The sequence below is a fragment of the Mauremys reevesii genome, linkage group 4 (genome assembly GCF_016161935.1).
Source record: "Mauremys reevesii isolate NIE-2019 linkage group 4, ASM1616193v1, whole genome shotgun sequence".
Lineage (NCBI taxonomy): Eukaryota > Metazoa > Chordata > Testudines > Geoemydidae > Mauremys > Mauremys reevesii.
The window spans coordinates 151,460,985-151,473,631 of NC_052626.1; the positions used below are offsets into that span (position 1 = coordinate 151,460,985).

General features: G+C 60.6%; 1 protein-coding gene across 1 annotated transcript; it reads right to left on the minus strand.

Moving 5' to 3' along the window:
- Nucleotides 1-672: 672 nt before the first annotated feature.
- Nucleotides 673-4,064, minus strand: LOC120404149 (tapasin-related protein-like). The gene is made up of 5 exons (XM_039536149.1): nt 4,012-4,064; nt 2,200-2,529; nt 1,785-2,084; nt 1,103-1,216; nt 673-692 (listed from the first exon to the last, which is right to left on the minus strand). The coding sequence occupies exons 1-5, from the start codon at nt 4,058-4,060 to the stop codon at nt 673-675; spliced, it is 813 nt and encodes a 270-aa protein (XP_039392083.1). The 5' UTR covers nt 4,061-4,064.
- Nucleotides 4,065-12,647: the final 8,583 nt, after the last annotated feature.

The window sequence follows — 12,647 nt, forward strand, 5'->3', positions numbered from 1 at the left end:
CTGTCCAGAGGGGGGCCAGGGTAAAAAGGGGGGCTCTGAACCGAGACAGCCCGAATCACAGTCCCCCAGACTGGAACGTGGGGAGAAGGCCCCAGCCCCGCATACACCCCAGGGGTATTGGGGTGGGGAAAGGGCGCGGGCGGCATAAGGCTTCCCCCCTGGGGGCAGGAAACTGGAATGACCTGGGGTAACTCTCCCCCCCAGATCGGGGGGGACCCTGGGGCCTCTGTGGGAATGTAGGTGGGTTCGAACTTCCCCAGGTCACTGGCTGGAGTGACCCCGCTCAGTTCGGTCTCGAAGGGGTCAGAGCATGTTACAAAGTGGGACTGTTCGTACTGGGGGCTGGGTACAGAAACTAAGTTCCAGCAGCACAAATGCCTGACACTCTGTCTCCTAGCAACTGATGGCCGGGCCCCTCCCTACAAAGGTGTTGGAGACAAAGGGGTCAGGTGACCTCCTGGCCTGGGAAAGAGGCAGAGCAGGGAGGAGGGGCCGGAGGGGGTGGGGCAGACTGTTGTTGGCTGGGGAACAGGGGAAGCAGGGAGAAAGGGCTCTGATCCCCGAGGGGGGCTGTAAGGCCCCCAAGAGGGACCTAACCGGGGGGATCCTGTTATCTGTGCCGGCAAGACCTGTGCTGGACTGTGTTCCTGTCGTCTAAATAAACCTTCTGCTTTACTGGCTGGCTGAGAATCCTGGGGAATCGGCAGGGAGCCCGGGGGTGCAGGGCCTGACTCCCCCACACTCCGTGACAGAGCAACACACGGGGTCAGTGGGGGATGGTCTGGGAGACGCGTCCGGCCGGAGCTCGGGGCCGGGAACGGCAGATCGCTGAGAGCAGGAGGGTGAAACTCCCCTGGGGATGGGCCCTGCTGCAGGGGGCTCAGTCTGTAGAGAGACCCCCCCGAGCTCCACAGCCCCTGGGGTGTCCCTGGCTGTGTCCCCGTCCCCTCAGCCTGCTGAACTCTCTGTTCCCTCTGGGTCCACGCAGCCCCCCAGCCCCATAGCTCCCGGGGTGTCCCTGGGGTGTCCCTGTCCCCTCAGCCCTCCCCGGACTCTCTGCTCCCTCTGAGTCCCCACAGCCACTGGGCTGGGCCCATGTTACCTTTCTGTGCCCTCCTCCGTCTCCAGTAGTAAATGGCTAACCCAGCCACCATGACTAGCAGCAGCGCGATGCAGACCCCGGTGATGGCCTTCGAAAGAGCCGTGTCTGCACCTGCTGATGAGGAGCAGGGAAGTCAGAGCCCTGCTTGGAGCAGCTCCCTGTGAAGCGCGCTGCCCTCCACAGGGACCCCCAGGGCCAGCCCCCCCAGCCAGGGGACCCCCAGGGCCAGCCCCCCCAGCCAGGGGACATGGGAGACCCCAGGGGTTTCTGGGCTGTGTGTGATGGCAGAGTGGGATGAACAAACCCAGACTGAGCGTCTCTGCAGGGCCCCAGCGCCCGTGAGCACAGGGCAGACGGGTGCCCCATGGCTGGGTCCTTGGTTGCAGGGGCCGAAGGAGACAGGCCCTGCCCAGCTCCCGGCACTGCAGCTCAGTGGAGGAGGGACATTGTGCTGGGACCAGACGGCGTCACTGCACTGGCCTCTAACCCGCCGAGACCCCAGTTCAGAGGTTACTGGGGCAGCCGGCAGGATCTCCCCCGCAGCGCTCACGCCCGCTGGACTGGGGCCGGGATGGGCTCTGCGACCCAGGGTGGGACAGGGAAATCTCTCCCCATGGCAGAGCAACAGGAAAATGGGGGCCCAGAGCCCCACTGGCTCAGTATCCCCCCAGCCCAGACTCACCTGTGACATCCAGGAGGAACTCCTCCCGCAGGGGCTGGGCCAGAGCCGCGTGGCTGACGCGGCAGGAGAAGATGCTGCCGGAGTCGCTGGCGGTGGGGGTGAAGGTGTAGGTCAGGGTGAGGTTAAAGGTCCCGTCCGGGTTCCTCTGGGGGGCAGAGTGGGTGGCGTCGGTCAGAACCCGCCCGTCTCTCAGCCACGTGACGGTGACGTCCTGGGGGTAGAATCCCCACACGTGGCAGGGGAAGGAGCTCGCTGTGTCTGTCCTGGCCGATCGCTGGGGGACGGAGAGTCGGGGAGCAGCTGGAAGAGGGAACGAGACACCCAGAGTTACATGGAAGAAGCTCCCTGAATCCAGTGTCGCGGCTGAGATTTCACTCTCCTGGGAAGCAGGAACGTCACCGTTTAACAAACCCACCTGTCACCTGCAGCTCCAGCTGCTGGTCAGATCTGTCGGGCGTGTAGATGAGGGTGCTGTTGTATCTGCCTTTGTCCTCCAGGCTCACGTTCCTCAGCCACAGGGAGCAGTTCCCCCTGCTCAGCTCCTCCGGGAAAAGCTTCACCCTGGGCTGCTCAGTCGGCTTTTCTCTGAGGTACTCGGCCACCTTCTCAGCTCCCCGGGCCCAGGCCAGGTAGAATTTAGACAGACTGATGGTTTCGCCCACAGTGAAGCTACACGGCAGCAGCACGTCTGAGCCCAGCACGGCCCTCACCGGGGAGGGCCCCACAGTCACGATCAGCTGGGACTCTGGGGGAGAAACACGCAGTGAGCTGGGCCCACTCAAACAAAGTGTGTTTTGCTGAACGCGTCCACATGTGAGATGGTCCAGCAGGGACCCAGGGGTGCCGGCCTCACCTGCAGGCTGGGGGACGTGTCCTGGACAGCAGAGATGCCGCCAGGAGCTCAGGTCAGAGCGGAAAAGCAACTCACCTCCGGCTCCCGGAGCACGAACGGCTCCTGTGCCCCGGGGATGTGGAAACGGGCCCAGCGAGTGGGACGTTCCAGGTGTGATTTACCTCTGCACCTGGTGAGACCGGCACTGGAATCCAGCCCCCGGCTCTGGTGTCCCCACTTTAGAAAGGACGTGTCAAAGTTGGAGAAAACAGACAGATACATTCTCAGCAGGCTGGAGACGGGGCCAGACAGTGAGGGCCTGGCAGCACTCGGTCTGTCAGCTCATCAAACAGCCGGCAGAGGGTGACTTGTTCGTAGTGTATAATTACGTGTCTGGGGAGAAAATCCTGGGTGCTGAGGGTCCCGTTCACCTAGCAGAGGAGGCTGAACACGCCCCAGTGGCCGGGAGCTGGCGCCAGACACATTCACATTGGAAATGAGGCACAAAGTGAGCAGCCAGGCTGCCTGCCCACCGGCACCAACCCCCCGGGCAGAAGTGGGGGCGGTGTCACTACCTCTGGGTGGCTCCAGCCCAACCAGGAGGATTTTTGGGAAGGGGCGTTAGCCAAGCTCAAGTCACTGGGCCCAGTGCAGGGGTGGCCGGATGAGATTCTCTGGCCTGTGCCCCCCGAGGTCAGACAAGAGGATCTGGCCCCTTGTGGCTGCAAGCGGAGTGGGGGACAGGACCCAGGTTGGGCAGAGCGGGGGGCTGGTGAAATGAGCCCCGGGCTGCCCCGGGTACAGCCTGGACAGTCCTTTCCTTTGCACTCGCTGGGCTGGGGCGATCAACGCGCTGCTGGCGGTGGCTGGCTCAGCAAAGATCCGCTTCAGAGTAACGGCGCCTGCTCCCGATGGGGGCCCGGGGAGCGCTGCCTGGCAAACCCCAGCCTGGCTTTCTGCAGGGCCCGTCACAGCACCGAGCCCACAGCCAGCCATGGTGGAGAGTGGAGCGAGCTGGGTTTGGTCACAGGGTGATGTTCATTTGTCATTTATCCCCCTGCCTCCCACCTGTTCCCCTCCAGGGTCACTGCTGGGATATCGAACCTGGAACAGACCTGGGCTCCTTCACCGGCAGCTCCCTGGTTCCCCGTCTGAGCTCTCAGACCCCGACCCCCCTCTCCTGCCCCGGGATCCCCCGCGGCTCCCCCGGTCCCTCCCCGGCTCCTGTCACACTCTGGGGCATTCGCACGGGCTCAGGGCAGACCCTGCGGCTGAGGCCGGGCAGAGCTGGGCAGTGACTGACCCCCCTGTACCCAGGCCCCGTCCCCAGGACTTTACTCTGCCGGGAGCCCCGGGGCCCTGCCCTGCCCCAGGGCACCAGGGGTCTGTACTTACCGGCCACCCCAAGGACGAGGAGGGGGAGGAGGAGACCCCCCAGCCCCATGGTCCCTGCCCTCCGTTCCCACAGAGTCGCCATCTCAGGGCTGTGAGCGGATTTGCTTTCACTTTCCCTCCCACGACGACGCCCCAAGGGCCATAAAAGCAGGTGAGGAGGCAGGAATCACCTTCGAGTCCCAAGTCCTTCCTGGCACAGAAACCCGCCACCGCCACACCCCACACAGCCCTGCAGGCTCAGGGCCGCTCCGGCTCCTCCCAGCGCAGAGCTGAGACCAGCCTTCCAGTCGGCCCCCCAAGCCCCGGGGAAACGGGAGCTGCTCCCAGCAGCTCACCCACCTTTGGGGTGTCCTGGCCAGACCCAGCAGGGCCGCTCTGGGGCTGGCGCTGGGGCTGGGCGCTGCAGGGGGTTGCTGGAGCCAGCGCTGGGCAGGGCCTTGCCCCGTTGGGTCCATGTAGGGGGCTCCGCGCTGCTCCAGGCTGGGGGGCGGCTGTGCCCGTTTCACTAGAACAGCTCCACTGATCTGCGCATCGCGAGTGTAAACAGGACTCAGGCCCCACGATGGCCAGTCCTGCCCTTCGGCTCCACTTCCAACAGCTCCTGCCGTGAGCAGGGTCCCGAGGCCGCAGGGGGCAGGCAGGGCTAGCGATTGTTACGGGGCATCTCGGGGTAACTGCTTCCTCCCTGCTGTCCCCGCGGCCCAGCCCTGGGTGATGACAGCCCGTCGGTCCTAGCGGCACAGGGAGGATGGGCCTGAGTCAGCAGCCCCCAGCATCGCAAACGAGTGTCTGTGAAGGGGATTTAACTCTGCTGAGACGCGCTAGGCTGCAGGGCCAGATTGGAGGGACATGGGATTTGCTCCAGGGCGTCTGGGGGCTGCAGGGATCCATGCCCGGGGCAGGCTGCCGGCTGCAGCGTTTATCACTGGGGTGAGTGAACGGGGGTGTTAGTGACGCGGTGACAGACCCTCAGCATGGCCGCTGTGACTGCGGGTCGGTGGGACTCTGCACAGGGGATGGTAACACCCCCTGGTCACTCGCTAAAAGAACCAGCCACCTGGAGAGCCGGCCCTGAGCTCCTGGCACTGCCACCCACTGCCCTGTGTAGCGATTCGCCTGAGCCCAGTCTGCAGGCTCCATAGGCGGCTGGGTTTCCTGTCTCAGCCTCGCGAGCACACGGTGCGTGTTACCGCCCAGCCCTGCTGAGGTCGGACAGTCTCTGCGCTCGTCATGGAGTCACGGGTTCAGGACAGGCCTCTTGTCGTGTGACACCCCTCGGGGAACATTGTCACTAGGGGGAGCCTCCTCGGCTACAGCTCCTCCTGGTTCTGACCTCGGAGCGTCCAGCCCCCCGTTCACTCCCTGAGCTTTCGGCAGTGGGTCCCCCTGGACAGGGCCCTGGGGCAGCCAGAGGGACCCTGCCCTCCACCCCTCAGCCAGCCGGGACTCCAGACTCCCCCACTCCACGGCCAGCCGGGACTCCCAGCCAGCGTGTGACACAGATGGGTTATCAGCCAACAGGAACCCAGCGTAGAACAGAGCTTGTTAGCTCAGAAAACAGGAACTTTCAGCCAAGCCCATCTTGGGGGGGGGTGGGCTTTGGGCCCCAGGAGACTGACCAGCTTCCAGCCGCCCAGCCTCAGTCACACCCAGCTGCCCCACCTCCGGGCTTTGTCCCCTTACTGGTGTGGCGGAGCTCTGACCTTGCCCCCGTGGGTCCTGCAGTTTCACTAGCCCCAGGGGCTCACTGTGACCCTCCCCGTAGCCCTTCTCTCTCTAGGGCCAGGGTCACAGTCTGCTGAGCCCTTTTCATCACAGGCTGCAAGGAGGTTGGGGGGAGAAACTCCCCCAGTCTCTGTTCAGCCTCCTGTCCTGGCAGGGGCCTGACTTCCCCTCCCAGGAGCTGTTCCTGTAGTGGAGGGTTGGGGGGAACCCGGGCCCCCCCCTCTACTCCGGGTTCCAGCCCAGGGACCCTAATGGCAGCAGCTGTTGGCAGCCAACCTTTCACTGCCAGAGTTGCTACATTTCCCTGGGCCACTTCCCCACAGCTCTCCTGCTTCTCCCTTCTTCACCCTCACCTTAGGGCTCCCTTAACGATGGTCTGAGGGTGTCTTCAGTGACCAGCCCTTCAGCCGCACCTCCTCTCCTCTGGCTCCCTGACTCCCCTGCCTGGCTGGAGTGAGCCCTTTGTATAGTATCAGCGGGGCCTGAATTAGAGTCAGGTGGTCACATTAGCTTAATGGCCTCACCTGACTCGTTACAGGTTAATTGGAGTCAGGTGTTCTCATTAGCCTGGAGCCGCCCCTGCTCTGGTCAGTCAGGGAACAGAAAACTGTTAATCCAGTGGCCAGTATATCTGCCTTCTGCTATTCTGCTGTGCCCAGCTGGCCTGGGTCTATCACACTGGGTAAACAGGTCATTCACTCCTTCTCATAACACAAGAACTAGGGGTCACCCAATGGAATTAATAAGCAGCAGGTTTAAAACAAACAAAAGGAAGTTTTTTTTCACACGACGCACAGTCAGCCTGTGGGACTCTTTGCCAGAGGATGTTGTGAAGGCCAAGACTATAACAGGGTTCAGACAAGAACTAGATGAATTCATGGAGGACAGGTCCATCAATGGCTATTACCCAGGATGGACAGGGATGGTTGTGAGGGGTCCCCCCAGGGTGCCACCTGGAACTAGGGTACCACTGAGCCGCCCTGGCCCAGCAGCCTGGGCTCCCTCTCACACTGTGCTGCTGGGACCAGCCTGCCACGCCCTCTCCCAGGCTCCAGCACACACACGGGTAGGGACACACCCAGCTGCAGTTACAATCACACGGGTTCTCTAACCAGCCCCTGCCTGGGATGGCTCAGCTAAGGCACCTCCCAGTCCCTAAGGTACGGACCCCCCGTCTGGAGTGTAAACCCAGCATGATACCGTCTTGTGCTGCACAGGGACCTGTACAGCGTAAGCTCGTGAAATTCCCCCCCTCCCTCAATGTGGAGAGGAAGATGCAACCCCCGTCTGCCCCGAGTTATGACTCCCACACCCTGGGTTTAGACAAAGCAAAAGCAAGTTTATTAACGAGAAAAGACAGATTGTAAGTGATTATAAGGGCTAGCAAACAGATCAGAGCAGATTACCTAGCAAACAAACAAAAACGCAAACTAAGCTTAATGTACTAACGAGATTGGACATGAGTAGCAAGTTCTCCCCCCGGGGGTGATTCAAGCAGGCTGCAGAGATTCTTAAGGGGCCAGTTGCACTTGCTCACAGCTTGGAATCCCCAGATGTTCCTTTCACAGGCTAGAAACCCTCTCCAGCCTGGGTCCAGCCCTTCCCCCAGGTCAGTCTTTGTTCCTCAGGCGTTTCCATGGGCAGGGAGTCAGTGAAGAGTCCCGATGATGTCACTCCCCTGCCTTAAGTAGCTTTTGCATATGGCGGGAACCTTTATCTCTCCAAGCTTAGTTCCCACCCCCGTCAGTGGGAAAACACTGGTATCCTAAGATGGAGCCAGCACCAGGTGACCTGGAAGTCGTCCTGTTTTGTCCTTTTTAAGACACTGGCGCTGTGATTAGCTTAACGCGTGAAACACAAAGTTGTTGCAAACCAGAATGTTTTGGTTTCACCAAGTTGCCACCGGCCGTTTTCATCATTTCAACACCTTGTTTTTCAAGTCCAGGAACGTGTCAGACCCAGGCGGGCAGCCTGCCCCTTCGGAGCGCATCCCGTACGGCTCACTAACCCTGCTCTGTGGGACGGGGCTTGGGGAGTCGGTGTTGCCAAACCCGCACTGGAGCATCCACACTGCACTGTAAACCCAGGGTTACAATCGCCGGCCCTGGGTCTCACAGCTGCACTAACACGTCCGTACTGCGCTGCACGGCCCTCCTGACGCGGGGCTGCGGCTTGAGCTGTGTCCACACTGCACTGTAAACCCAGGGTTACAATCGCCAGCCCTGGGGCTCACAGCTGCACTAACACGTCCGTACTGCACTGCACGGCCCTCCTGACGCGGGGCTGCGGCTTGAGTTGTGTCCACACTGCACTGTAAACCCAGGGTTACAATCGCCGGCCCTGGGTCTCACAGCTGCACTAACACGTCCATACTGCGCTGCACGGCCCTCCTGACGCGGGGCTGCGGCTTGAGCTGTGTCCACACTGCACTGTAAACCCAGGGTTACAATCGCCAGCAGTGGGGCTCACAGCTGCACTAACACGTCCGTACTGCGCTGCACGGCCCTCCTGCACAGGGCTGCGGCTTGAGCTGTGTCCACACTGCACTGTAAACCCAGGGTTACAATCGCCAGCCCTGGGTCTCACAGCCGTGCTAACACGTCCATACTGCGCTGCACGGCCCTCCTGACGCGGGGCTGCGGCTTGAGCTGTGTCCACACTGCACTGTAAACCCAGGGTTACAATCGCCAGCCCTGGGTCTCACAGCTGCACTAACACGTCCATACTGCGCCGTGCAGCTCTCCTGACGCGGGGCTGCGGCTTGAGCTGTGTCCACACTGCACTGTAAACCCAGGGTTACAATCGCCAGCCCTGGGTCTCACAGCTGCACTAACATGTCCATACTGCGCCGTGCAGCTCTCCTCATGCGGGGCTGCGGCTTGAGCTGCATCCACACGGCACAGTGACAGGGCTTTGACCCGTGTCACAGCAGGACTCAAGCGCTGACGCACCCCCCAGGCAGGGTCCTGGGACCCAGGCCCTGAGTGCTGCTGACCCAGTGTCAGACTGATTTGTGTGGGGACAGAAGGGAGGCTCAAACCGGAGTGAGAGTCTGGGCTTAGTGCGCTGTGTAGACACACACGTAAGGGACAGCGGCGCTGGGCCGGCCAGCCCTGTTCTGTTATCCGACCCAGCTGGGGAGGGAGCAGATGAGTATAAAAGCCAGGAAGTGCCTCTCCTGAGTGGTGGGGGGCTGCAGAAGGGCAGCTGCACCTTCGGTCGCCCCTGGAGAAGGGTAACTCATGGGCAGTCAGCCTGGGGCAGGCCTGAGGCGCGGCCGGAGGGTGATGGGCTCCCGCCATGAGCCCAGAAGCAGGAGAGACTGAGTGAGACAAGGCCCTGGACACAGGAGAGTTCAGTGAGAAGCTGCAGGAAGGGACGGTTGTTTGCCAAACGTAGAGCTGACGAATGACATTGTTTCTTTTTAATTACTATCGTTAGTGAGACTTTATTAATATGACTTTATTTTGTATCAAATGACTGAACAGAGAGGGGGAGGGACAGCTCAGTGGTTTGAGCACTGGCCTGCTAAACCCTCGGTGGTGAGTTCAATCCTTGAGGGGGCCACTGAGGGATCTGGGGCAAAAATCAGCACTTAGTCCTGCTAGTGAAGGCAGGGGCTGGACTCAATGACCTTTCAAGGTCCCTTCCAGTTCTAGGAGAGAAGATATCTCCTATTTATTTACTTTTTAACTTCATGAATAAAGTCTTATGACTGAAACAGCATTCATTCATAAAACCGTCTTTTGCAATAACCAGCAAAATGGCAATAAAACTGCTTGTTAAGTCCCCGCAGTTCACACACATAAAAAAAGTCCACAGCTGTTGGGTTCAATTACCATCTGCTTCTTAGAGCCGCAGCTGTTCGGCCGGCTGCTCTTGCAGCTTCAGTTCAATTGCTGCTTGGATCGCTGGTCCTTGCTTCTTTGGGTCACTGTTTTAACAGTGCCACAAGTCCTCCTGTTCTTTTCGCGGATACAGACTGACATGGCTGCTACTCTGAAACTTGTTTTAACACTGTAATCCCTGTTCGCTGTTTGCCTCCCAACACTGTAAATTGTTCCTGACACTTGTTTTGATAAGACTCCGTATTGTAACTCAAACTCCATTTTGAAATGCTCACTCCACTTTGCAAAACCCGGCTGTCACCTCATTAACTCAGTTCAGGTGTGTGAATGAGGTAGGCATGGATAATGCAGGAGTTTTCAAACTGGGGGTTGGGACCCCTCAGGGGGTCATGAGGTTATTACATGGGGGGTCGCGAGCTGTCAGCCTCCACCCCAACCCCGCTTTGCCTCCAGCATTTATAATGGTGTCAAATATATAAACAAGTGGTTTTAATTTTTAAGGGGGGTCTCACTCAGAGGCTTGCTATGTGAAAGGGGTCACCAGGACAATAGTCTGAGAACCACTGGGATAATGGAATCAACCTCCAGCCCCACCTGTCCTGACAAAGTGAAGTGCAAACACCAACGGCTGAAGATGCATTGAAAAGCGAGAAGAATCTACCCCAAAAGAAAAGAACAAAGATGCAATTGAAACAAGCTCAAAGTCAGGTCCGAGGCTGACAGTCACCTCTGCAATGGACAGGTGATCAATCACCAAACCCAGAGGCAGCGGGACACAGCAAGACCTACGGACTCTTGTTCAAACTAAAGCCTATAAAAAGGATGGGTGAGATGGGAGACTTTGGGTAACGTTCTGCTGACAACATCAAAGGGCATCGGTGTGCGACCGACAGAGACCCAGCTCTCCCTTGTGCCCGGCTTTCCTGGCCAGTTACCGCCACGAGCTGCGAACTCAAGCTAGGGACTCAAGCTCCATCCAGGACTGGTAACTATCCAGCAGCTGCTGAACAGTTGTGTGTGTGTGTGTGTGGGGGGGTATTAGCTACTGTTTATAAATCAAATTGTGTTCTCATAATAAACGTGGCCTATTGCCTTGTCCCCGAAAAGATCCTGTGTAGTTTTATCAGCGTAACACATAGTCCCTGTATGGAGGGGGCTGCTGGCCCCTCACTTACACTGAGGGGGATTTTTGGCTGGCCCCTCTCCCAGCGCCAAAAGAAAGGGGACGGGCTGAAGAGCAATCGAGATCCTGAGCCTGACAGTCCCCAGGGCCAATGGGGAAAGGCTATTGCTCCAGGTCAGCCCAATAGACAGGGCAGGCAGCCAATGAGGGAGCCAGGAGCCCGGGGGTCCCGTCCTGCGGGTGAGCTGAATCTGCCTGAGCCAGAGCGGGGCAGAGCTAAGGGGAGAGCAGCAGCCTGAGCTGAGCTGAGCTGGGGGCAGAGCAGCAGCAGCCAGAAGCAGAGGAGCCAGAGGAGGTGGAGCCAGGAGCTGGAGCTGGAGCAGCCTGGAGCCGGGTAACGTTACCAACTTTCTACTTGCACAAAACCAAACACCCCTGCCCCACCCCTCCTCTGAGGCCCCGCCCCCACTCACTCCATCCCCCCTCCCCGTTGCTCGCTCTCCCCACCCTCACGCACTCACTCATTTTCACCGGCCTGGCTCAGGGGGTTGGGGTGCACGGGGGGTGAGGGCTCTGGCTGGGGGTGCAGACTCTGGGGTGGAGCCAGGGATGAGGGGTTTGGTGTGTAGGAGGGGGCTCCAGGCTGGGGGGAGGGTGGAGCCAGGGATGAGGGGTTTGGTGTGTAGGAGGGCTCCAGGCTGGGGGTGGAGCCAGGGATGAGGGGTTTGGGGTGTAGGAGGGGCTCCAGGCTGGGGGTGGAGCCAGGGATGAGGGGTTTGGGGTGTAGGAGGGGGCTCCAGGCTGTGGGGTGTGGAGCTGAGGGATTCAGAGTATGGGATGGGGCTCTGGGCTGAGGCAGGGGATTGAGATGTGGGAGGAGATACGGGCTCTGGGATGGGGGTGTGGCCAGAAATGAGGGGTTCAGGGTGTGTGAGGGGGCTCTGGGCTGGGGCAGGGGTGTTGGGGGGGTGAGGGCTCTGGCTGGGGTGCAGGCTCTGAGGGGGTCTGGGGATGAGGGTTTTGGGGTGCAGAGGAGGCTCTGGGTTGGGACTGAGGGGTTTGGAAGGTGGGAGTGGGCTCAGGGCTGGAGCAGGGGGTTGGGGCATGGGTGGGATGGGGGCTCTGGCTGGGGGTGCAGGCTCTGGGTTGGGACTGAGGGGTTTGGGATGTGGGAGGGGGCTCAGGGTTGGAGCAGGGGGTAGGAGTGTGGGGGGTGAGGGCTCCGGCTGGGGTGCAGGCTTGGGGGAGGGCTAAGGATGAGGGGTTTGGGGTAGTGGAGGGCTCAGGGCTGGGGGAGAGGGTTGGGGTGCGGGAGGATGAAGGCTCTGGCTGGGGGTGCAGGCTCTGGGGTGGGCTGGGGATGAGGGGTTTGGGGTGTGGGAGGGGGCTCAGGGCTGGGGCAGGGGGGTGGGGTGCAGGGGGCTGACGGCTCTGGCTGGGCTGGTGGGGTCTGGGGTGGGGATGAGGGGTTTGAGGTGTGGGAGGGAGCTCAGGGTAGGGTGCAGGGGGGCTCTGGTTGGGTTTGCAGGCTCTGGGGTGGGGCTGAGGATGAGGGGTTTGGGATACAGGGGGGGGCTCAAGGCTGAGGCCGAGGGTTGGGGTTCAGGCTCTGAGGTGGAGCCAGGGATGAGGGTTTTGGGGCACAGGCTGACATGGGGCTGAAGTGGGGAGAGACGACTCCCCCCCCCCGCCCTCTCTCGCTGCAGCAGCTCGGGGCTGGGGGAGACGCCTCTCCACTGGCCGCAGGCCTGAGCCCCCGCATGGGGCTTAGTAGGCAGCTGGCAGCTTAGAGGGACTCGAGGTTTGAGCAGGAAAGAGGCCAAATGGAGATGTGTCCAGGGCTGTTTGTAGCTCCTGCCAAGCGAAGGGAAACCCCCCTTGTTCTCACTGTGGGAAGTTACAGATAATAAGATGGGGCTTGGAGTCACATGGGCAAGTCA

Coding starts and splice junctions, on each gene's coding strand:
- LOC120404149 (XM_039536149.1), bottom strand. CDS start 4,060: ATGGGGCTGGGGGGTCTCCTCCTCCCCCTCCTCGTCCTTGGGGTGGCC. Junction 2,085..2,199: donor GCTGGAGCTGCAGGTGACAG/GTGGGTTTGTTA, acceptor TCCCTCTTCCAG/CTGCTCCCCGACTCTCCGTC. Junction 693..1,102: donor ACGGAGGAGGGCACAGAAAG/GTAACATGGGCC, acceptor CCGATTCCCCAG/GATTCTCAGCCAGCCAGTAA.